Here is a 26,682-nt window from a genome sequence, read left to right as displayed (position 1 = left end):
GGTAGAAGTAGTGATAGTAGTTGTAGCAGCAGAGGTACTTGCTGGAGCAGAAGTAGGTGGCAGAAGAAGACACGTGGCTGCCGAAATCCACAGAACTCGTCGGAAAGAAGGGATGCTAGGATTTACCATCCACGTATTCCAGTTTCCAATCCTGAGTTGGTCCTTTTCCCCCAAAGTCTGAGTTGCGGAGGTTGCGCAGCCGAAAGCATGAAGTCTGACAGCTTTCCTACAGGTGAACCTAATTGCAGTTTTCGCAGCAAGAAGCGTGCAGCAGACCGTGCCCGGAGGCTGACGTTCTCCAGGGGCTTGTAGTGAGCTGAACTCCATACCTGTGGGGTTGAACCAAAGCTAGCTTGAAGAGAGAAGCATGCCAGGTCAAGCAAAAACCTATAGTACCACCTCTGCAGCCTGGGACGGAGGCCAAGGAATGGATGAATGTTGCTGCATGTTCTGAAGCCTTCAGGCAGTGCAGGTGAGCAACTGTAACCAGTTGCTTTTCACTTGCAAAGGAGTGAAATTGAGCAAAGCTGACTGAAGCATGTCAAAAGGCCGAATGCAACAAATCTAGCACTTGCGTATGGACGAATACGCAGTAGAAGAATGTTTAAAACCTGATAAGTCTTCAAACAGCTTTTACGTTGCGTGCATATAAAAGTGACTGTAATTTGAATACCAAGCTTCCGTAAAGACCTAACAACATTTTATCTAGTTTCCCAAACATTCTGAACCTCTATACAGTGAGCATGAAAGAACAAGCAAGCATTACCTTAATCCAAGAGGTGAAAAAGTTTTGCCCTCAGCCAAAAGACTGAAATAACTGTTACTTCTGGAATAATCATTACTACCAGAGGAAAGGGGGCTGATATCACACTGTAAAATGTATAACTTGTATATAACTGGTTATGGTGTGAGAGAAATAGCTATTGGTCAAGAGTTTACATGGTCAAAGTTAATAGAGGTGGAATTGGAAGATACTTGTTTGGTGGCTGAATATAAGACAAGACTGTTTACAGTAGCCCCAGGAGGAAGGTGGTGTTTAAAAGGAGGCAAAGACATCGCTTGTCCAGCAAAGTTAAAATGACATTTGGGAAATTCTTGTCTTCATTATAACGTTGTATTTGCTAAGGCATATTGGATATCTGTACACCAAGTCTGATCCTTAGTGCAGGTATCTGGTGTGGCAATGGGGGACTCCAGTTCTTTCAGTATGGAGAAGACTTCCTTCACGCTTGAGTTAGACTTGGTAATGCGATCATTATAAGAATTTCGCTTTGATAGACAGATTTCATTTGTATACTGGCGGGAGATCTTGGTTAAATTATCCTTGTTCTCATCAGTTGGGCAGAGTTTCCAAGTTGATTCATATTTTCTCTTAGTTAGGCGTAGAGCTTTAAGTTCAGGCGTGAACCATTTGTTTAAATGTGCCTTAGGTTTGCTTGAACATAGTTTAAGTGCGGCGACTTTATCCATAGTTTTGCGCATGATACAATTGTATTCATGGACTAGTGCGCTAGGGTCTAGGTTGTCTGGTAATGCATTTAAAGTTGGGAGGATAGCAGGAATAATATTATCCACTGTCATATTCTTTTTATTTCTAGTAAGGCAGGGTGGAGCCATATGTGGGACTACAGTGGATGGTCTGGTGGTTAGTAGATTGAAGGACATCAATGAGTGGTCAGTCCAGGATAAAGGCGTGATAGAGGAGATGGCGGCTGTACAGTTGGAGTCAGCAACCCAGTCTAGTATTCTGCCCTTCACGTGGGTCGAGGTGTTAACTTTTTGGGTGAGTCCTAGAGTATTGAGGGTATTGGCATTGTAGATGCATGTGCATCTGCTTGATCATTGAAGCCAAGGTTGAAGTCCCCTAGTACCAGCAATTGTGATGTAATCTTGGCATTATTAGTTAATAGGCTGTGCAGATCCACCTCAAAGGTCCCAAGTGGGCCCGGTGGTCTGTAGATTAGATGTATGATTAGAGATTGTATATCTGGATATCTGGATATTTGGTTATTGTATATTTGTATATCAAAGTATTATATCATTATATTTTTTCAAATTGGAAAAATGTAAGTGTGGATTTTTTAAATTAAAGCAATCTTCATCAATGCCAAAGAGACAGAAAAACACTGATAAACATTTGGTATGCTGCAATTGGGAATCTCACATTGAATATTGTATTTTTGAAAACAATATCTAGTAATGAAACATTTTCTTTTTGTTCATGTGTTTTACAATTGTGTTGCTCTTCCTTTTGCAAATAATAAATGCATTCGTATTGAGATTCATGATGTAATGCACACAAGCATCCACATATCTTGATAATCACTCTATTTTGTATTCAATACAAACCTCACAATTTGGTTGACATTATCCTTATGTTTTGCAGTATTGGTTTACCATTTTCAGAGACAATGGGCATCATTACAAGCGTGGCGGTCCCCCTTGTTTCTGGACCGCCACACTATGAGTCTGTCGGCAGGTCTGACCCTGCCAGGCGCAGCGGCTCCAGCCGGCAGAGTTGCCATGTACGCACTGGCACCATCAGCAACAGTGCCGGTGCTTCCGAGTCCCCATGGGGACTATGGGACTCCATGGGAATGGGGACTAGAAGATCTGCCGCCTAATTTTATGCTCTGCCGGGACTTGTAATGTCCCGGTGGCACCGGGTAGCCAGCCGGCAAATCTGGTGTTATGGGGCCGGCGACAACCCGCTGGCCCGGTTAGCGTCGACCTCGTAATGAGGCCAATTTGAACATAAAATGTCTAAAAAGCATTCAAAATCATATGTGTTTTCAATTGCGGTTTATGTAACCTAAAGACATTTGATAGAGTGGTCTGTCAACAACCATGTCCTTTTCTTGAATTTCCACAGGGCCATCGTAGAAAAAACTGGAAAGTACGAAAATTTATTCTGAGAGAGGACCCTGCGTATCTACACTACTACGACCCTGCCGGGGTAAGAGGCTCTAGATATATCTCCTTTTGCATTTGTTTTGTTACATATATGTACAAAAACTCAGGTAACACTTGTATTGAATTCTAAACTCGAACTAGAAGCTTTTCAAGATCAAAATGATATGCAAGACTGCATTTCATAAATGTAGGGTCCTTTAACCCAGGCAAACATGTTTTATGAACATTTCCTTTGTCTAATAAAGTACTTGGTTCAAAAGGAGATCCTAACATTTTGATTAGCACACATTTGAGGGAATGGCCTTAACTGCAAATGTAGTGCAGTGGATGAGAAAGTCCTATTGGTTTTCAGGGGCTTGAAATTTCACCAACTAGTCTTAGGGATTTCCTTTTATAATGCCAAGTTCTGCGTCACTACAGTTGATAATCCCTGAGGACGCAAACCTCCTCTTAAAACTAAGAACCTACTTATTTTTGTTTCTGCCACTGTGAAGGTGGCTGACAAATGAGGTCTGCCTGTTCCCAAATTCCATCCTCAACACCAATGCAACCTTCTGACTTCAGTGTTGGAACCACAGGATTGTCCTGCTGCTGAAGAGCAAGTGCCTGGAAGTTTAAAGAGATGTGCATAATAGCTGTGATGCTGTATCCCCTTAGGTCAAGTATGTGGGATGACTGCCAGCTCATCCTCTAGGACTATCGAAAGAGACAAGCAGGAAATCTCCTTGAAGCTCAAAGTTGTTACCAATGTGAGAAGCCTGAAGGTGTTATCAAATCTACTCACTTTCCTGCTCAGGGGGGCAGGGAAGAGCCATTCCTTTTGGAAAATGTTACGGTTGGAATAAAACAGCAGGGAACAATATCTACTACATATACCAGAAAGTATCCTGGGAGCAGGAAAAGGAGAAATCATTACAACCGACACATACTTCCCACAGTAGATCTCAATTCGCCAATTCATAGTTGTTCCCATGAAAAAAAAAATGATATTCCTGTTCTGACACTAACCTGACCAACCCTCCCACAGCCGTTGTTGGATATTGCTGTTCATATCATGACTTTCCCCCTGACAAAACAAAAAGTACTGGGAAGAGGAAGATGCCTCAAAGAGTAATTCAGATTATCTATAGGAAACACCACTATAGTACTGGGATGAAGAAGATGGAGTCTGAAGACAACAGAGCTGCCAGTCAGGCATTCCCAGTAATTGGTCTATTTGGAATCAGGCAAAACTGACAAGTGAAGCACACCTGAAAATCCTTGAGGGGAAACAGGTGTATAAAAGGGTGGCGTGGCAGCATCGGCCGCGAGGAAGAAGAAAGCAGCAGAGAAGACAAGATAGACCGCTGGAAACTGGAGGACAGCAAAACCCGAGAATACTGGAAAGAGCAGGGTGCTCTGTGGAAGCGTGGCAAAGGAGCTTTGTCTCCAAGGAGCATGTGAGGTCGGACGAAGGAAGCTGTGTGCAGTGTCAGCCCTTCCTGTTTGGTTCTGCAAGTGCTTGTTCCCCTGGGCAGAGGAGCTGGCCCAGGAGTGCCTTAGGGGCAGGTGGTGAGACCCTGACCCCAGTTCATGAGAAGCTGTGAGAGAGCAGAGGAGCCGCAGCATCCAGTAACACAACCAGTGAGTTTCTGTGTGTGAAGGAACCCGGTGCATGAGCGAAAGAAGAGAAGATACATTGTGACAAAAGCGGGCACATGCTGTCGTTAAACTTGTGATTGTTTCCGAACAGAAGTATGGCTACGAACAATCAAATGTTACGCTGACCAAGCAATAAAGTGAAAAGGTGTATCAGAGTGATCGCGTATAAGAAATTTGCATGGCTTTGAAAGCCCTTTTGAGCAACAGAGAAAGACTGAAAGGTTGGCAGCAGAATTTTTTAAAACAGGACATCAGAGTGGTCAGGTGCAGGCGATTTGTACTCTTTCCAAAGTCTCTGGATAGCTGAGGAAGCATGAAAAGTATATAAGCTACTACTACTAGTGAGGAATAAAGTGTTTGAAAGCTAACCGGTGAACAGCAGAAGGGCAAGCAAAAAAGAACCTAAAAGCTGCAAACCCCCTGTGATCAGAGAGACAGATTGAATATAAAGTTGGCCTATAAAAGTATAGAGAGTCAAGAAATGCCAAGGAGAAAGCTTGTACAAGGTCTCAAGCTGAAAGTGTCATGCCAAGGGCCACTGGTTGCGTGACCTGCAATGGGTGGACCGTGCGGTCTGACAACTGCACCTAGACCAGAGAGCCCCAACCAAGTGTATGGAAGGTGCTGAACAAAAACTTAAGAATAAGTGTTTTTTAAACTTTTTACTGAATCATTGGTTGAAGCTTGGGGAAGGGAACCCTTAGCTCCTTATGAACATTGCTTTGTGAATCTGTGCCTGAAGCTCTGGGAAGGGAACGCTGAGATCCTTTTGAACATTGCCTTGTGAATATGTGCCTGAATCTTGGGGAAGGGAACCATGACCTCCGGAAGGAAACCCTATGCTCTTGTGGAACATTGTTTTGGTGAACCAGTACTTTAAGCTTGGGGAAGGGAATCCTAATATCCTTCTGAACTTTGTATATTGAAACCAAGTGTGCTTTGGGGAAGAGACTTTATGCTAAACACTATTGAGTTAATATAACACTACACTACATTTGGGTATTAACTGTGAGGCCAAACATTGGTTTTGACAGAGACAGGCTTTTGATTTGGACTTACAGACATAGGGCCTCATTCCGAGTTGGGCGGTAGGGGATACCGGGCACCGGTAAGGAGACCGGTGCGGGTAATCCCCTATCGCCCAATTCTGAGGTCCCTTAGCAGGAACCGTAAGGGACGTGTGGTCGGACCACACATCCTTTACGGGTCCCGCTAAGGGACCAGGGCGCTAATAATAGGCTTGCCATTCGCGATCCCATTATTAGCACCCTCCCCATTCCCAATGGTTTGTTCAATGGGGACTTACCAGTCCCTCCAGGGTCGGAATGGACCGGTAAGTCTCCATTGAACAAGACCAGACTCGGTCACGGTATGGGAGGCAGGTATGGAGGCACGGTATTAGCACGGTATGCTAATAGCACCATGGCTACCGCCCATCTCGTAATGACCCCCATAGACTTTCCTTAGTTTCTTTGGTAGGGAAATCCTCACCATAGCTATAGGGCATGTTAGGCATTACACCCATCCTGATAATCAATAAAAGTCAAATTGTTGAATTCACACTCTGTTGTCTGTGTCATCTCTTGATACCATGCCTGTCTCACACCAAGAACACAATGGGAGACAGGTCTAGCACCAAACACACTGGCATAAGGACAACCACTGAGCAGGCATTTGATTTGGATGGCTTTTTCTCAGGAAACATTGGGCCTCATTACGACCATTCGGTCCGGTAACAATGGTGCCGGTAAGCCTACCGGCACCGTTGTTATCGGACCGGCATAGTGCGATTTTGCGGCTGGGTGTCGCCCTGCCCACCAGGGTCAGACCTGGTGGGGGCGGAAAGGCACCCGCCCGCCGAGTTTCATGGAAGCACCGGCACCGTTATTAATGGTGCTGATGCTTCTGTGGTCCCCATTCCCATTGAGTCCCGCAATGGCAGGTCGTAATCCCCGGTGTTTCTGGCTAGCCAGGTGCCGGAAACTATTGCAAGGCTAGCAGCAACCCACCTTACAACCAGACTTGTAATGAGGCCCATTATGTCTGAAAAACACCCCAAAAAGGAAATGTGAGGCAGAGACACTCTTTATGGTATCCAGTGATATTAACAAAAACGATAACATCGAATCACACCGAATGTGATTTGATATTTTTTTTAAAGGCATTATCCAACACTTGCCCCAAATATTCCAGGACTGGAGTTTGATTATATAATTGCACCAGTCCTAAAATATGTTGGGACCTCTTGGTATGTTTGAAAGCTAGATTCTGCAATTACCCACAAATAATGTTGCCTGTGGAAATTGGATCACTGAATTGGCGGCCATTTATCCAGATTGGCCGCAGCATCCTAAAATGCGAAACTGCAAGCACTCACTCACCTGATGCTAAATCATGGAAACCTCTCTGAGCACTGCCAACGAATATTCCCTGATTTGAGCCAAATGTGCTCCTGGTAGCCATCTTTGAGGAAACCAACTGCTAAAATCTTGTCATTCTGATCTGGCAGCAGCTTATCTCTTTGGGCATCCAACTATATTACCACTTATGACCACTTAGAGTGGTTTCTTCAATTAAAGACTGATTAACTAAGGGCTCTCATCCAGCAGTCGACTAAAGGCTGCTGAAGCCCCCTTGGACCTCCCCTACAACCAACACCTTCTTGAGTGAAGTGAACATTGTATGGTCTTAAGTAACTTTAGCAAGTAGCCCAAGCTCACATGTGAGGGCGACTGTGTCCTCCTGTGGCTCGGTTTAGCCCTTGATTGCAGACCTCTCAAATAGCACATGAACATTTAGAAAAGAATATAAAAACTGTCTTTTCTGTTCCAATTTTTTTTTTGTTAGGTGTCAATCATGTTTATACATAGAAATGCTTGCAAACCCATTTTTGTTAAAAGAGCCCCTCCCATGAGAAAGCTGCTTCTCCTTCTCCTTCTAACTTTCGATTCTATTTTGTCACTATATGAGCTTGGACTCTAACATCTGTATCCACACCTGTATTTCCAATCTGACATTTAACAACATACTTCGCAATGCTCCGATACACATTTTGTATCATACAATGTACTAGTTCAACATTTTCACATTTGGTGCCATAGTTACCAATAAGCGATTCCAATGTTTAAACATATCCCTTCCTGTAATTTTCTATTTAATGTCAATTACTCTTCTAACCAGTGCAATTGCAGTGAACCCCTCCTTCATCCTGTCACCCTGTTTTGCTCCCGCAGGCAATCTATGCTCAACTGAGCCAATTCAAAGGATTTTAAAAGCATTATATCAATTACATGAAAAACCTTGGACTTGAATTGAGGTTACGTGATACTATCACATCGAGTGGAGTAATAATCCCTCCTTCCAGCATCATCATCCTCACATTGAGGATAGTGTGCTGTTGAGGTTTTTCAGTTTCATGTGCTACCAATATTATCAATGTAACAGATGCTATCAGACACCCTTCGTTGTTCCATCCTGTGAAGCAATCGGCACAGACCTTGTTTGTATTTTGTAGTTGATTCAAATTATTATATTTGATGTGATGTATTATTCTAATTGTATTTCTCTGTGATGTCTACTCTGCATTGGATTATTGTCCAGAGGGGATGTAAAAGGCACATGAATTTGGCGTGTTCTCTGGGTATTTTGCCTTTTACCGCCCCTGCAAAGTAGACTTTGTGTTCATCACCCTGTGCGCATTTTCACACGCCCAAGATCAGTAATAGTAGTGACAAAGTACAAACATGATGATCGTCATTACAGTGGATCCCTGCAGATTCCACATTATTTCTGCAGTTTAAAAATCAGGAAGATATCCGTAGAGATTCAAGCCTCTCCATCTGCAGAGTTAGCTTTCTCTCATGGAACAGGGAAACACGCAGAGTGTACTTCCTGCTTGGTGCCCGGCACCATCAGGGGTAAGCTGACCATAATTTCGTAGGCTGTAGAAAAGATGCAGCGAGCTTGCTGCTACATGCTTTTACTGATCCGTGTTGTTATACTGTCATGATGCCTACCCCCGGGCATCCGGATCGAGTCCATCAGCCCTGGGAGCAGGCATCCACATATTTATCAAAACCCCAACAGCCCCGGCTGGGGGCTGTTTGGGTTCAGTCCTGGCTAGGAATCAGTCCTGGCGCCATAGGCGCCAGGCTCATAGACATTACTTACCTCATGCAGACCATGCTGCAACTGAATCCAAGCCAACATGAGGCCTGAATGGGACTATTTTATTACAGGGACTATTTTTTTACTCGGGTGTGGTTCTGGGGAACTTCTTACCTGGAACTACTTTGGAGGCTATTTAAACCACACCTAATCAGCAGCACACGCTTTGCGTTATTCTGCATTCTGCAGCGTAACGTTCACCGTGCCTGCAAGCCTGCATCCAGTCTTCTGCCACGCCCGCCTCGAATCCGGAGCTCCTAGGAAGAGGGGAAAAGAAGGAGGAAAGGTTAGATCACGAACATCATTTCTATTCCTTACCTGATTCCGGACCCAGCACGTCTCCGAGCCTGGAAAGAACATTATTACAACACGCGTCGCATCGTCAGCTGCAGTGCCGCGTTATACTCACCAGTCCACAGCATCTTTCAACTCGACGCTGCCTCCATCTTTTTCATCGTCGAACTCCAGTATCTGGAGAAAACCAAAGAAACAACAAGGTGAGCCAGGAAGCCGACAAATATCATCTCTTTACCATAGACTTACCTGATTTACCACCGGAGGCATTACCCTTTAATATGTCACATCTTCATATGCCGCACCTATAAAGGGAGAGAGAACAACAAGTAAAACTCATGTAACTTTTACAGGACAGTATTGGGAAATACAGACGCTTACCTAAACGCCAACAGCTACCTCCAGGCAATATTCTTTGGACCCAGCTGCAATTCAAAAAAGGCAATGGAGCAAGAGTGAACATCGGACACATTTAACTCTTTTGAACTTTATAAGCCCTGGAGTCAATAGCCGGAACTCCTCCAGTACCTTCAAGCCAGAGAAGTAACTGGTATCTACGCGCCCCTGCATGCCACGCAGGATGGAGAGCTCATCATTTAAATACATAAGGTGAGCTTACTAAAAGGGAATATCAGAGGTGACTAGTGGGGAGATCGAGAGCAGCGGGGGGTCCTTGCTAATATCCACGGGTGGCTAAATCCCTTTCTCCACTTGCAGGAGAATACTTCTTCGGGTCAAGCAGACGAAATTAGGTGGGCCAGTCCAAACAGTCATCTCTGCACTACGCATCACGTTGGTGGAGACTGCAGCTGTCCGGGTCCGACCGACACCCCTATGGGAACCAGGTGAGCGTAACAGAACGCGAAGACCATCTACAAATCCCCACCCGAGCTTAATGGAAATCTCAGAAACCGACCAACTAGCCCTATTGCTAGGGGAAGTTAGGGCAGAAGTGCATTCCGCGCGCCAAGAAACTAATGCCCTCAGGAGAGAACTGATAGTCTCAAAGGAGCTCACTGATGATTTGGCTAGGCAACTGCTGCAAAACCAAGCTGGGCAAACACCACTACCTGGACTCGGGGGGAATCCAACCCCCATTTCATCGAGCAATCCTGTGCAAGTGGTTCTCCAGGGAGCTGTTACGCTCACCTGACTCCCACGGAGGCGCTGGTCTAGTCTGGGTTGCTGTGGCCTCTTCGAGCGTGATGCGCAGAATTCGGAACACCGACACAACAGGACCCTCAAATCTTGCTTGTCTGGCCCGTAGGAATATCCTTCTGCAGATGAGAAAGGGGATTAACAGTCTGCAGAATAGTGTGCTTGCTCCCCCCTTCCCCTCTTCGTTCTTCTCTAACTTCCTCCGAAATCCCCGGTTGAAGCTCACCTTATGGTTTCAAAGGATGGACTCTCCATCCTGCTTCTGGTGCAGGGGTGCGTGTTAGTCCAGTTATTTCACTGGTTTTCAGAATGGCGCTGGCAAAATCCACTTGACTTTTCTGAGCGGAACGCCGTAAGTATGAAGATTACAAAAGTTCAAGTGTAGAGCCTCCTTTTCTGTTGCCTTCCTAACCTGTGATCTGTCCTTTATTTCAGGTGCAGAATGAAGGCGATGCGTTGAGGGATTGAATTGCTGATGATAAACTCAGGTGAGTTAGCGATGAGGGCGATCCCTCTTAATGTCTTTATATTCCTCCAGTAATGTCTTTTGTCCTTTCCCCATAGGGGCCGGGGTGCGGTACCTGCCAACGAAGCGGCGCCGACCCGAAATGAGGAATGGTCCGCCAACAGAAGACCGGTAAGTGTTATGGTGGAAAATTATGCTTTCCTCATATGTTCCTTCTGCTCACCTTTTGTCTCTTCTTCTCTCCCCTATGCGCAGAGATGTGGCGACTGGTGCAGACAGTCGCGGTGGAGCCAGAAGAACTCCCGAGGACAGGTGAGTGAAGCGCGGCGCTGCAGTGAACAACGCGGTGCTTTTAAATGAAAGTCTTTTCTCAGGAACGCTGGCGTGAAGGTTCCGGATGCAGGTAAGAAGTTAAAATTCTTGGTTTTCACCTTTCTCTTCTCTTCTTTCCTTACAGGTGTTCCAGGATCGAGGAGGGCGTGGCTGGAGACCATATGCAGGAGCAGACATGGTGAGCGTTCAGCTGCTTGGATGCAGAACAACGCGATGCAGAACAACGCGAAGCGTGAGCTACTGTCTGGGCGTGGCTTAAATAGCCCCCAAAGTAGTTCCAGGTAAGTATCCTTCCCCGGCCACGCCCGAGTGGCAGAATAGTCCCAATGAAAAAATAGTCCCTTTCAGGTCTCAGGGAGGCCTGAATCTTGCAGCATGGTCTGCATCAGGTAAGTGCACAAAACACCTTCCTTTATGAGCCTGGCGCCTATGGCGCCAGGACTGATGTCCAACATGAGCCTGGCGCCAACGGCGCCAGGACAGAGTCCAAAGAGCCCCTATAAGGGGCCGCTGGGCTTTTACCCGGGGGCATGATGCCTGCTCCCAGGGGTGCTGGGCCTGGCCTGGTGCTCTGGGGGTAGGCATCATGACAGGAGCATTCCTTTAGCTCCACCCGAACGCTTTGCTGGGGACCCGAAAAGGTTCACCGTGTTCATGAACCAATGTCGCTTGCACTTTTTATGCAGACCTGGAGCCTTTCCAAACGACCAAGCCAAAGTAGCCTTTGTACTATCATACCTTAGTGGCAGCGCAGCGGATTGGTCAATTCCACTAGTCAACCAGGATGACCCTCTTCTTCGGGATTTTCAGGGTTTTCAATTAAGCATGGAAAGACTATTCGCCAGACATTCACAGGGACAGGCCCTGGATAACAAACTTTTATCCCTACGACAGGGTAACCAGGATCTGCTAACCTATATTGCAACCTTCAATAGTTTGGTGGTGGAAACCGATGGCCTGAGGCAAAACGAATTACATTATTTCGGGGTGAACTCAAAGATGTTCTGGCCCAAGCTGTGATACCACCTCAGGAGTGCGCAGAATATATAGACTTAGTGGTCCAATTAGACCACCGCCTTCAGTCTAGAAAAGCTGATCGAGCCAAGTTCGAGAATCAGGTATTGGTTAAACCCAACGTTACCCCAAAAGGAACAGATACATCAGGACCTATGCAGATCGGGGAGGTTAAGGCACCCTTAATTCAAAAGGAAAGGGAAAGGAGACGGCAGATGCAACTGTGTTTGTACTGTGGGGCCTCAGGACATTTTCTACGGGATTGCCCTATAAAACCATCCAAGAAAATAGTCGGAGTTGCTGACAAAAGCCAAACAGAGCCTGATTCGGGAAACAACCACGCCCGACAAGCGTAGAGGTCCGCTTGCCGAGCTTAAAGAAGGACACTCAGACCTTGCACCTAATCATACCAATGGTCCTTATTAACCCAAGGCAGCCATCACGTATGCACGCAGTAAGGGCATAGATTGATAGCGGAGCCGTAGGAAACTATATGGACCACAAACTGGCTTCTAGGATGAATCTACCTCTTTGCAAAAAGACCACTTCGGATGTCATCACCACAATCGATGGAACTGACATTTCCTCTGGGCATGTAACTCATTCCACTACAGAGATGACACTGTTGGGTCAGGATGGGCATCGACAGACTATTGTGTTTGATTTAATCAAAGCCCCGCAGTTCCAAATAATACTGGGGATACCTTGGTTGGAAACACATAATCCTAGTATTGATTGGCGAGAGAAGAGAATAACCTTCCCGGATTGTGCACACACCTGTTACCCGGAAAAGACCTTGAACAAAGGCCTGGCCACAGTCACTAGCCCAGCTGTGCAGTTACCTCAGGAATATCAAGAATTCCAGGATATTTTTCAAAAAGAACAGGCAAACACCTTACCACCTCACAGATGATACGATTGTCAAATCGATCTCATACTCGGTGCACAACCTCCATGCAGTAGAATCTACGCCCTTACGGAACCCGAAAACCTTCACCTACAACAATACTTGGACCAATACCTTGCTAATGGCTTCATTCATTCATCCAAGTCCCCTGCATCCTCAGCTTTCTTCTTCGTGCCTAAAAAGGAATGTGACCTTAGAACGTGCATAGACTACAGCGAATTAAATCAGATTACGGTGAAGAACCGATACCCATTGCCTCTGATCCCCGAATTACTAGACCAAGTAAAGGATGCTTGCATCTACACTAAATTGTATCTCCGAGGGGCATATCATCTGGTACGTGTAAAAAAAGGCGATGAATGGAAGACTGCCTTTCGCACCAAGTACGGATTATTCGAATATCAGGTGATGCCTTTCGGGTTGTGCAATGCACCAGCAGCCTTCCAGTGTTTTATGAACGATGTCCTTCGTGAACTCATTGACGTCTGTGTTGTCGTATACATAGACGATATTCTGGTGTACTCCTCTTCAGAATCAGACCATGTTAAGCATGTTCGTGCAGTCCTCGAGAAACTATGCCAGCATAAGTTATATGCAAAATTGGAAAAATGTGTTTTTCATGCTACAGAAGTTGAATTCCTTGGATTCATCCTGACTCCAAAAGGAGTTCGAATGGACTCTTGAAAGGTGGACGCGATTCTCAAGTGGCCATCACCCAGGTCAGTTAAAGGGGTACAAAGCATGCTTGGATTTGCTAATTTCTACCGCAGATTTATTCCGGACTTCTCACATGTTGTACACCCCATCACAGCACTTTTACGAAAAAAGAAACGCTTCTTGTGGACTGAAGAGGCTGAAAAAGCCTTCCAAGAGCTAAAATTGAAATTCACGTCGGCACTTCTCTTAAGGCATCCACGCTCCGAGCTTCTATACATAGTTGAAACCGATGCATCCAGTTTAGCCATGGGGGCTGTCCTATCCCAGAAGGATCCCGAAACCGGTCAACTTCATCCAGTAGCATTTTGGTCCAGAAAGTGCTCGGCACCCGAGTTAAACTATGCAGTTACTGATAAAGAGCAGTTAGCCATCAAATCCGCCTTCAAGGCTTGGCGGCATTATCTTCTCGGTGCCAAGCATACCATCACTGTAATCACCGATCACAGGAATTTGCAATATTTGAAGACAGCCAAGGCCCAATCATCACGTCAACTTAGGTGGGCATTATTCTTTGCAGAATTCGATTTCGTGATCACTTATCGACCAGGTTGTAAAAATGGCAAGGCAGATGCCTTATCCCGAATAGGAATGGGAGAAGCATACTCGAACCCAGAACTGGTACCTATAATTTCAGAAGAAAGAATTCTTGGCATAACTGCTCTACAGACTCTAGAAGATATTAATTTGAAAATCCAACAACTTTTCAATTCAGCAGCCCTGCAGGACTGGGTTAAAAAGGGCCCAGATTATTCAGTCATCAAAGACCTAGCTTACTATCAAGGGTGTCTATTCTTACCACACAAGGAACTACAAGAACTAGTCATCTCCAATTACCATGATGCTTTGATAGAAGGGCACCGAGGTATCGCAAAAACGGAAGCTAAAGTTAAAAGACAATTCCGGTGGCCCACCTGGCGAAAAGACGTGAAGTCATTTGTACATTCTTGTGGCATCTGCGCCCAAAATAAAAGTCAGAAGAAAAAACCAGCTGGTTGTAACGCTCACCTGATTCCCACAGGGGCGTCGATGGGAACTGGACTGCTAAGGTCTCCACTCACTAGCGTTATTCGTAGTGCAGACGGCTGACTGGACCGGCCTTCCTAGCTTCGTCTGCTTGATTCGTAAAAGTAGTTTCCTAAAAGCGGGAGGAGGGGAATTAGCCACCCATTGGATGCAAGGAAACACTTGTTTAATTTGTTCCCTCTAAGCACCCCGATATTCCTCTTTTGTTGTCTCACCTTATTGTTTGTAATGATGAGCTCTCCATCCTGCACCGAGCGCAGGGGCGAGTAGAATCCCAGTTGCTTCACTGGTTTGAAGATTTTGGGCGAGTTCCAGACGTGTTGGACTCTGTGGTAAATGGCAAGGAGCCGTAAGTATAATGTCTATAGAGTTCAATTGTCTGTTACTCACTCGTTTTTATCCCTTTTTTATTGCAGCTGAATCCGAGAAGAGTTCACCTGAAGTGCTGCAGGTTGCGTGTGGGTAAGAGTCTGTATTACCCAGCGTTGTCCGGTAAAAGCGAAATAAATGTCTTTAACAAGTGTTCTTTCCTCCCACAGGTGCAGCGTTAAAGAGGTGGAATGCCGATGAAAGATGCCTAGGAGAGCGGTAACTCTGGTGAGTATAATATGGTTGCTTTGATTGTCTTTGTTAGCACCCGGCTCACCTTGTTCTCTTTGTCCCTTCCAGGTTCCACGAATGCCGTGATGAAATGATGGCTGGAGCGCTGAACCGGGGAGATGCAACTGGTAAGTATGGCACTGCGTGCCTGCTAGCGATGCAATGTTTTTATTTCCGACGTGTCTTTTCCAATTCTGAAGTATGGCGAATTCGGGAACAGATGAAGATTAAAAGGTAAGTTCTTGTTCTTATTTCTCTTTCTTCTAGGATGGTGTCCAGGATCGAGGCGGGCGTGACAGAGGACTGGATGCTGCAGGCATGGTGAGCGTCATGCTTCTGAAATGCAGAATAACGCGAAGCATGGGCTGCTGTTCGGGCGTGGTTTAAATAGCCTGCAAAGTAGTCCCATGTAAGAAGTTCCCAGAACCACACCCGAGTAAAAAAATAGTCCCTGTATCAAAATAGTCCCATCCAGGCCTCACGTGGGCTTTGATTCATTCGCAGCATGGTCTGCAGGAGGTAAGTAATGTCTATGAGCATGGTGCCTAAAGCTCCAGGACTGAACCCAGATAGCCCCCAACCGGGGCTGCTGGGGTCTCAATAAATGTCTGGATTCCTGCTCACGAGGCTGCTGGGCTGGGTCCGGATGCCCGGGGGTAGGCTTCATGACAGCACTCCCCCCCAAGGCCCCTCCTAAAGTTGTTCTTCCCCCTGGCCCTGGTTTGTCTGGGAAGTTCCGATGGAATTTCTTCACCAATCGAGGCACATGAACGTGGTCACTAGGCTCCCATGACCTTTCTTGTGGTTCATAGCCCTTCCAGTCGATTAAATAAAAAAGCTTTGATTTAACCATCTTAGAGTCCAGGATGTTTTTAACTTCGAATTCAGGTTCCCCATCTATGAGGACGGGGTCAGGTGGTTTGGCTAATCTAGTCCCAGCTTGAACTGGTTTTAGAAGCGAGACATGAAAGACAGGGTGAATCCGCATGTTAGAGGGTAATTCCAATTTGACGGCCACCGGGTTGATAATGGCCTTGATGGTGTAAGGTCCTAAATATCGAGGATTAAAAGTTCGAGTTCCTTTCAGAGGTATGTGTTTTGTAGCCAGCCAAAATTGATCCCCAATCTGGTATGGTGGAGTGTCACTTCTATGTTGATCAGCATTTTTCTTGTATTTTTCTTTTGCTTGTTTCCAATGTTTTGATGCCTCTTTAAAGGCTTGTGTAATAGTAGAGTGCAGGTGAGTTACTGCAGGCATTTCTAAGTGTTGAGGCGAGTCGAGTTCTGAGGTTCGAGGATGATGCCCAAAGATTGTATAAAGGGGGCTCTGTCCAGTTCCTGAATGTACTGATTTATTGTATGCGTATTCGGCAATCCATAAAATATCCTTCCAGTTGCTTTCGGTTTGGTGTAGCATGCAACGTAGGTATTGTTCGAGAGTCTGGTTGGTCCTCTCTCCGTTTGACCATCGGTCTGGGGATGGTGACTGGTTGATAACCTTACGTCGATTTGCACCAATTGACAACATTTCTTCCAAAATTGCGAAATGAATTGACTACCTCGGTCAGAGACCAATATGGAAGGAAATCCATGGATTCGCACAATGTTTTCGAGAAATTCCTTGGCCAAAATTGAAGCGGAAGGTAATCCTTTTAAAGGAATAAAGTGGGCCATCTTGGAAAAAAGATCCACGATAACTAGAATGGTGTTGAATCCATTGCATGGAGGCAAATCAGTAATAAAGTCTAAAGACAAAGTGTGCCATGGTGTGGGTGGAGTATCTAAAGGTTGTAAAAGACCAGTGTCATGATGCCTACGCCCGGGCATTCGGTCCCGGCCCAGCAACCCCGGGAGCAGGCATCCAGACATTTATTGAGACCCCAGCAGCCCCGGCTGGGGGCAATCTGGGTTCAGTCCTGACGCCTTAGGCACCAGGCTCATAATAGACATCAGTCCTGGCGCCGTAGGCGCCAGGCAAATAGACATTACTTACCTCCTGCAAACCATGCTGCAAATGAATCAAAGCCCACGTGAGGCCTGGATGGGACTATTTTATTACAGGGACTATTTTTTACTCGGGTATGGTTCACTCCACCATACCAGATTGGGGATCAAGTTTGGCTGGCTACAAAACACATACCTCTGAAAGGAACTCAAACTTTTAATCCTCGATATTTGGGACCTTACACCATCAAGGCCATTATCAACCCGGTGGCCGTCAAATTGGAATTACCCTCTAACATGCGGATTCACCCTGTCTTTCATGTCTCACTTCCAAAACCAGTTCAAGCTGGGACTAGATTAGCCAAACCACCTGACCCTGTCCTCATAGATGGGGAACCTGAATTCGAAGTTAAAAACATCCTGGACTGACTCTAAGATGGTTAAATCAATGCTTTTTTATTTAATCGACTGGAAGGGCTACGAACCACAAGAAAGGTCATGGGAGCCTAGTGACCACGTTCATGTGCCTCGATTGGTGAAGAAATTCCATCGGAACTTCCCAGACAAACCAGGGCCAGTGGGAAGAACAACTTTAGGAAGGGCCTTGGGGGTGAGTGCTGTCATGAAGCCTTCCCCCGGGCATCCGGATCGAGTCCATCAGCCCCGGGAGCAGGCATCCAGATATTTATCAAAACCCCAACAGCCCCGACTGGGGGCTGTTGGGTTCAGTCTTGGCGCCTAAGGCGCCAGGCTCATAATAGGAATCAGTCCTGGTGCCATAGGCAACTGAATCCAAGCCAACGTGAGGCCTGGATGGAACTATTTTATTACAGAGACTATTTTTTTACTCGGGTGTGGTTCTGGGGAACTTCTTACCTGGAACTACTTTGGAGGCTATTTAAACCACGCCCGATCAGCAGCACACACTTTGCGTTATTCTGCATTCTGCAGCGTAACGCTCACCGTGCCTGCAAGCCTGCATCCAGTCTTCTGCCACGCCCGCCTCGAATCCGGAGCTCCTAGGAAAAGGGGAAAAGAAGGAGGAAAGGTTAGATCACGAACATCATTTCTATTCCTTACCTGATTCCGGACCCAGCACGTCTCCGAGCCTGGAAAAAACATTATTCCAACACGCGTCGCATCGCCAGCTGCAGCGCCACATTATACTCACCAGTCCACAGCATCTTTCAACTCGGCGCTGCCTCCATCTTTTTCATCGTCGAACTCCAGCATCTGGAGAAAACCAAAGAAACAACAAGGTGAGCCAGGAAACCGACAAATATAATCTCTTTACCATAGATTTACTTTATTTACCACCAGAGGCACTACCCTTTAACATGCCACATCTTCATATGCCGCACCTATAAAGGGAGAGAGAATAACAAGTAAAACTCATGTAACGTTTACCGGACAGTGTTGGGAAATACAGACTCTTACCTAAACGCCATCAGCTACCTCCAGGCAATATTCTTTGGACCCAGCTGCAATTCAAAAAAGGGAATGGAGCAAGAGTGAACATCGGACACATTGAACTCTTTTGAACTTTATAAGCCCCGGAGTCAATAGCCAGAACTCCTCCAGTACCTTCAAGCCAGTGAAGTAACTGGTATCTACGCGCCCCTACATGCCACGCAGGATGGAGAGCTCATCATTTAAATACATAAGGTGAGCTTACTAAAAAGAAATATCAGAGGTGACTAGTGGGGAGATCGAGAGCAGCGGGGGGTCCTTGCTAATATCCACAGGTGGCTAAATCCCTTTCTCCACTCGCAGGAGAATACTTCTTTGGGTCAAACAGACAAAACTAGGCGGACCAGTCCAAACAGTCATCTCTGCACTACACATCGCGTTGGTGGACACCGCAGCTGTCCGGGTCCGACCGATGCCCCTACGGGAACCAGGTGAGCGTAACATATACCAGAGCATGAATGTGAGTCTGCAAGAATCATATTTGATACAGACAGAGCAACCCAAAAGTGTCAATACAGAACACTTATTGGGGTATCTGACCGCATCCATAATTCTTCCTGATAACTGTTAACTGGCCCTTTTCAGAAATTCTGCAAGAGGTGATCATAATTATGTTTATTTCTCTGCTCTGGATTTGTCATCTGACTTGGGAGTTCAGCAAACAGAGTTTCACAATTGTATGTATGTGATTGAGTTTGAAATTTGCGAGTTTGGGGTTTTCACCATTAACACCAAACCAATAGTATGCAATAAAATAGATAATTCCTTTGTTTCTTTGGCGCCTCAATTCCTCAGTCCTCAAACACAAGAACTCTAGTGACCCCCGTGGGTGTCCTCCAAACAGGTTTCCGCAACATAAGCAAGTAAGAATGATCAGACATCATGTGTCTTGCTATGGCAGAATTGGTCCCTCTCCTCTCTCAAAATGGCCTATGTAATAGGGTAATACAACTAGCACCGGATATTTGGGCCCTGATTCTCCTATTACTTTCTAAAAATATTTTAGAATCTAGAGATGTCCATATAACATGGAAAACTTAAATCATTATCCCCATCTTTGAGAAGGGAGATCGCACATGCCCTGCTAGTTATCGCCCTATAGCCCTCCTGGACACTGGTAGCAAAATCTTTTCTGCGCTCATTTTGAAGGAAATTGAGGTGCGGATATTGGAGACTAATTGCTTGTCAAAATTTCAAACCAGTCTCAGGAGGAGTATGGGGACCAAGGTTAACAGGCTTGTGATTAACACTTTTTTTGAAATGGCAGGTGGGAAGGGAGCAGGTCCTCTTTATGTAGCTTGCGTGGACCTGACTCAAGTGTTTGACATGGTAGATAGGTCACGGCTTTGGTCCAAATTAATCAAAAATTGAACTTTCCAGAAACTCTTTTTGCAATCCTTGTCCGTCAGGCTGGACATGAAGGGCTCTGTTTCTAAGGTAATTTTCTCTGCCAGGGTGATTCGACAGGGGTGTGTTTTGTCCCTCTGCCTTTTAAATCTATATTTGTCTGATTTGGGAGAGTGCTAGGACCCTATTGCGTTTGTGCTGCCAAAAATTGCAGGTGAACAAATATCCTGTCTTATTTATGCCAACGATGTACTTTTACTTGATCGGACCCAAGTGGGCTTACACAGCCTTTTATCTTGTTTTTATAATTATACTAAAAAGAATGAATCGAAAGTCAACCCGCAGAAGACAGATTTAATGTATTTTAATGGCTGTAGACCAATGCCTCCTAATTATACTTGGATATTGGGCGATTGTGAACTGATGGTTGTTCAGAGTATAAGATACCTGGGTTTTACTTCGAAAATGTTTCTCATTGTGCAGTATTACGTGATAAACTGACTGAGAAGGGGTCCCAGTTTGGGATACAGATGCAATTTATTGTGTAGAAATACAGCTGTTTTACTCTAATTTTGCTTAGAAAGTTTTATAAATTTGAAATACTCCAGCTGTACTATACAGACTTGAAACCAGTTCTTTTTCGGAAGATTTTGATTTTGAAAAACAAGAAGGAAGAATTTGGCGCAAAGCTTTGAATTTACCCAACTGGCTACCGGTCGTGTTGTAAGTTATGAATTGGGACTATTATCATTGTATTCTGTGGTCATCTGGAAAGCCATATCCTTGTACAGGAAAATAATTATGGGGAGTGAAAATACCCTTATCAGGTGCTATGCACCTCAGATTAATAAGAGTAATCCAGGTTGTCTGAGTAGCTTCAAGTGTACATATATTGATACGTCAGTTACGTTGAATGTAAACAATGAGCTCCTTGTCACAAATCAAGTGGAATTTAAAAAGAAAATGTATGATAGTGATTGGTCCCAAACATGCAACTCAAGGAGTTTTTATCAATTGTTCCATGATATCAGTCTGGAGAATAAGCGCCTGGGTACTATCCCTCTGTATATAAATCAATGCCTTGATGGACACCTTTTAAGAACTTTCCTTAGATTCAGGTTCAATCTTCTGCATACGCGAGAGATACTATAGCGATACTATACATTAGGAAACTCAGTGTTGACAATAATTGCATATTTTGTTCTCAAATAGTTGAATCACTGAAACATATTTGTATCCAATGTCATGTATTGCTGATTTTAAGAGTAAAGACCTTTTTAAAGTTTTCTCATGGTACTGACTATCTTATTGAGCCTTCCTTTTGGTACAGTATTCTTAGCAGTCGGTCTACTTCGCTTTTACTGTCTCATTTCTAACTAATTTGAAGTTAACACAATGTCTTGATGTACAAGTGCCTTACAGGTGCACAATAAATAAATAAAAAAATAAACAGGAATTTTAACAGTTTTTGCCATATTTTACTATACTAAAATGATTGTGAATTTTATTTGTATTCAAGTTGGAGGATTCATTTTTTTTAGATACTATAATAATATTGTACTGAACCATATTGTATAGCTGTATTCATATTTTATTCTTTCCTTTTCGTGTGTTAATTTCAAATTCACCACTTGGATGTTCTTTATTATAACTTGCTCTGTTCCTCTTGTATAAGGTTTTCATAAAACAATACAATTTAAAAAATGGTATTCATTCAGGTATCCACTACACGCTTTCAGGGATATGGTGAAGAACTTCAGTCAGACTTATACATCCATAACCATTTCGAAGCCCAATCCCGTTTCCGATTCTTTTTCACAAAGGCTCATTTCATGCCTCTTCCTTGAGAGCCCCTAGATGCTATTGGCATTCATCAATTCATGTGTTCCCTCTTGCGCACCACAACTGATAGACAAGTTCCAATTATTAAAGATTTTACTAGCTGGGCGTATCTACTTCTTTTCTTTTCTATATTGTAAACACCATTTTCAGAGAATTAAAGGTTTTAAATGACTCATCCACATGGAGTTTATGCCCCAAAAGACTATCCTTCGGTTTCGCGGATGTAGAAAATAGGATCTTTCCTCTTATCTTCACTGCATCATTTAGCCAAATACGCTATGTTGTAGTGGTCATTGAAACTTTTGACATTTTCTGACAGACATTTTGTAGTGCAGATAAGTGTAATGCAGATAAAATGTAGAAAACACAGGGTACCACAAAGGCATCAAAGGTTGTAATTTAAGGACTGGCTGTTTATCCAATCGGTTCTCTATTTCACTTCATCCATGCTTAGAAATACTTGTGTTACCTTTCAATCATTCTCTCTTTTGGTGGAACGAATACACACTTGTAAGAGGTAGAGTATAATAGGTGTGACTATCATTTTAATGGTTGTCATCCTGCACCATCTAAATATTCCAAAATCTGGCCACTTATTAATCAACTTTTTTACTGTATTGACTGGTGATTATGCAATTAAAATGGTAACTCATGAGACCTACTCTACTAAAGTGGTTTCAGCTAAAACTATGCATAATTCCGCTACCTATGCATTTAGCTACTTCCAATCTATACCCTAACTAATTAGGCTACTCTTCAGACTCACCTGCATAGGCTAGGATCTGAAACTCTGAGAACCCCACTGACTCAATCTTTATGGAAGTTTGTCAATTTTATTCTCGGGTTGCCTCGTTGCCAAATTTATTTGGCCTGGCTTACAGTTTTCTAATTGAGAAACCCGGTATTACGAATATATTGCGGCTACAAAAATAATTCACGTGGAGCACTGTAATCATGGCATGTAAAATGTTCTTTGCATAAACAATAGAGAATATCATTCCCATGTCTTGAATTCTGTTTCATTTTGTGTTTAGAGCTTATCTACTTTCATAGCAACCAAGTTAAGGTCTGGCTGAATTCAGTTAGAGCTACTGTATTAAATTAGTTCGAGGATGGCAGCAAAAGTATTACCATTTTTCATTCACCTGGCAAGCCCCCCACAGTATCAATTGTGTGATTTTTGGGGGATTCAATAACCTGCTTGATCTCTAGCTCAGACATTGGTCTGTCTTATGGGCTTTCAACACAGAGCATTGGTAGTTCCATGTCCATGCCCTGCAAGAGGCTATCACACTTCCGACTGTCCTGATGAAACTCCAAGATATCCAGTAGGCTGTAGAAGTTAAACAATGATTTTGTAATCTCTTTCTGATCTTTTGTAACCTCTCTCAGCTCTGTGTGTATCTCATGTATGTGACCAGGCAAGGTTCTTGATGGGGTGTGCTATCATCCTCCCAGTTGTATGTTCTTGTTCCTAAAAGATGCATCTTGCTTTCTTATGTGCTGTGCGCCCTTCTCTGTGGAAGTAATTTCCAGCTCTGATTTAGTGGTATTTAAACCTCTGGAGCTTTACTTCTGCTACGTTTGGGAATAACACTGATGTAGAGTTTTGATTGTCCATTCGAAAATTGAATGTCTTTCTTGATCCTTTTTCTTATAATATGCTTCCCTCCTGATTGACAGACCTCTGCCTACCACCTACACCCCATTCCAGACCCTAACAGGTGATATTTGCCATCTCCATTTATCTAAGAAAACTTTTATTTCCCGTTGAAACTTTTTATTTTGCACTCCTCTTGTAGTGGTGGGGGGAAGCCCCCATAATGTAAAGCAATAAATCTGGTTCAGGGGAATTCCCCACGACCAAAAAATTTAAAAGTCCCAAAATGTGACAAAATCACTGCTTTATTAGAGAGATCTCACAAAACAGGTATATAACTGGACATCTCAGGATTTCCAATGCTCTTAACTGTTTACAGGGTTGTCAACAGTTTATGAAGGGATATGATGTCAGAAATGACAGATTATTCCACAAAACGTAAGGTCGACTGGGGTTCGTTAGTGGGGTAAACTACATACAGCATGTATACGGGGTTAGTGTTCTGATTGGTTACACCCCTATTAGCTAAGTTTGCAGTCTGCTGCATCACACAGTTTATGTTTTCCATATCTGGCACTAGGTGAATTGTGTTTGTTAACCATTGGGGCTTTTCCCTCTTCTAGGAAAGTCAAATCTGTGTGTTTTTACATTTGCTGTTGTGTTTAAGAATTAGGCCTTTTCCCTCTTTCTAGGAAAGTCGAATCTCTGTGTTTTTACATTTGCTGTTGTGTCTAAAAGTTGGGCTTTTTCCCTCTTTCTAGGAAAGTCAAATCTGTGCGTTTTTACATTTACTACTATGTTTATGCATTCAGAAAGTCATAATTCTATTAATGACACAGAGGCAAAGGAGTACACTTCTCTTACTTATCTTTACTCAGCTCGAGCAGCATTACAATAACAACATTAGTAGAACAATAAAGTGAAAAACCCGGTCTTCAAAATAAACATGTGATCATATTCCTCCAATAGTCTCTCAACACTTCCATGAATCTGTCCACCATTTAAATATCCTCCTCTTTCTTTCGCTGATCATCCAAATTTGCACCCAACCGGTAAATGCTGAACTTTATCTAATCTCGTCCTGATTCTCCCGTTCCTGTTTGCTTGCTATCTCCCGTGGAACCTGCAACTACAGAACATTTTAGGTTCCTGATCACCTGGGTTGGGTAATTGTGTTGCATGACAAAACACATCACATAATTGCATCATAATTATGACATTATATTATACATATGCATGATTAGAATGGGTGGGATAATCCTTCGCTTCTGTGGGGGTCATTACAGGGTCATTACGAGTGCAGCGGTAAGGGGTTAATGGCGGCAGTAAGGATGACGGTGCCGTTAACCTTTACTGCCGCATTACAAGGTCCCTTAGCGGGTCCCTAAAGGACCAGGGAGCTAATAACGAGCCTGTTATTAACGGGCCCGTTATTAGCTCCCTCCCAATTCCCATTGAGCCCTATGGGGGCTCGAATGGGAATGGGGATGGGTTTTTTGAATGGGGATTTACCGGGTCCTCCAAGTTTGGAATGACCCGGTAAGTCCCCATTCAAGGAACCCAGACCCGAACCCGAGCTTGGAGGCAGCTATGGTGCTAATAGCACCATGGCTACCTCCAAACTCATAATGACCCCCTGTGTCTTTAATAGAATTATTACTTTCGTAAACAATGTGTTGAAAATCTGAATTCTATTTCAAGAACGAGATGCTCGGATTATGCTTTTCGACTGGTTTGAAATAGAAAGTTTTGAATGTGGACTCTTTTGTCCAATCTGCTGCCTTCAATATTTCCTCCAGTCGTGCTCCTACACTAAAAGCTTTGGATGCCATAGCTCCTCTCACTGAGTGTAGACCATAGTGTGAAATGTCACTGCCCGCTTGGCTCATCACCCATCTCATCCATCTTGCTAACAAGGCTGCTGCTACTTCCCCAAAGCGCAATGAGCAACTGGAATACCCTAGCCGGAAGTATCTCCTTTGTTTTATTTATATAAGTCTATATGCACCGTACTGGACATAATTTATTTTTATCCAGTAAATGATGCATAATCTATAGTGCTCAGGTTCGTTTTAGTTTGTCTACATATATAGAATGTCACTCCTGTGGGTCTAAATGTCTTCCTATAAACCTCTAACGCTCTTACCTCAGATACCCGTTTGCCTGACAATAAGCAGAATAGCATTATCACCTTAGCTGATAATTCCTTCCTGGATAGTTCATCGTTATCTGGCCATGTTGAGAACAACTTTAATATTCTATCTACATCCCATAATTGGTCGTATTTTACCCTGGGGGGTCTCATCAGTCTGATACCTCTCAGTAATCTGCATATCAAGGGGTGTTCCCCTACTGTTCATCCTTCTAAATGCATGTGTCCTGCTGATATCACAGATCTAGAAGTATTGATGGTCCTGTAGCTTTGCCCAGCCATTTGCGCTAACAAATTTGCTACATGCACTACATCTGTTCTAGCTGAATTAACACTCCTCTCCATACAGCAGCTATTGTCAAGAGGCTTGCGGGTAGAGACGTGCCCACAAAGCTGAAGGGAAAACAAGTACACAAGAAGCAGGAGTGCAAGGAGTCCTGCAGATAAGAAAGGATAGGCAACAAAAGCAGTGTACAGAAAAGGGCCGGAAGTACAAGTAAAACAAACATGTTAGGTTCCCTCTTGGGGTGTACGCAGAATGGGGAAGAGTTTCCCACGGAACTGGGGAAAACCCAGCCTTCTAAGCAGGTTACTATTACAAGGTGCCACTCTGAATACTCATGGAAAGGAGCAGCAGCAGTGCGTGTCTGTGTCTGGACCATAAGGCACAAACAAGGTAACAGTACTCAACTGATATGACTCCAGCAGGAACTGAACAATGACTGCTTCCTGAAACAGGAACCAGCACACCGTTAATAATGACACAAGATACTAAACAATGACACGAGATACAATACTGAAACACGAAAGAGGAAAGGGGCAGAGATTGCCTGCTGAAAACCCAGCAGCCAAACTCTGAACAAAGGAATGACACAAGGCACAAGTAAAAACAAGAACTGTAACAGAAACATCGAGGGGAGAAGTCAAAATGAGCAAGGTTCAGGACAGAGAACCGGAAGAAAGAAGAAAAGCAAGAAAACTACAATTTAAGTGGTGGGGAAAGGAGACTGGAAACTGCAGATTGGTAACAAGGAACAGTAACTCTGGGCTGGAATAACAAGGATAGGACTGCAGAGAGAAAACAAGGAACTTTA

General features: G+C 44.2%; 1 protein-coding gene across 1 annotated transcript in view; it reads left to right on the top strand.

Moving 5' to 3' along the window:
- The window catches only part of PLEK (pleckstrin), a 324,415-nt gene that overhangs the window by 257,579 nt on the left and 40,154 nt on the right, over positions 1–26,682 (top strand). The window contains exon 7 of the mRNA XM_069608360.1: positions 2,873–2,956. Within this exon, the coding sequence (XP_069464461.1) occupies positions 2,873–2,956 (84 nt within the window). The remainder of the gene's footprint in view (positions 1–2,872; positions 2,957–26,682) is intronic.

The sequence above is a fragment of the Ambystoma mexicanum genome, chromosome 4q (assembly GCF_040938575.1).
Source record: "Ambystoma mexicanum isolate Mex_15411 chromosome 4q, UKY_AmexF1_1, whole genome shotgun sequence".
Classification (NCBI taxonomy): domain Eukaryota; kingdom Metazoa; phylum Chordata; class Amphibia; order Caudata; family Ambystomatidae; genus Ambystoma; species Ambystoma mexicanum.
The sequence above is the reverse complement of the archived record's forward strand: the minus strand, read 5'-3'. Positions and strand labels throughout refer to the sequence as shown.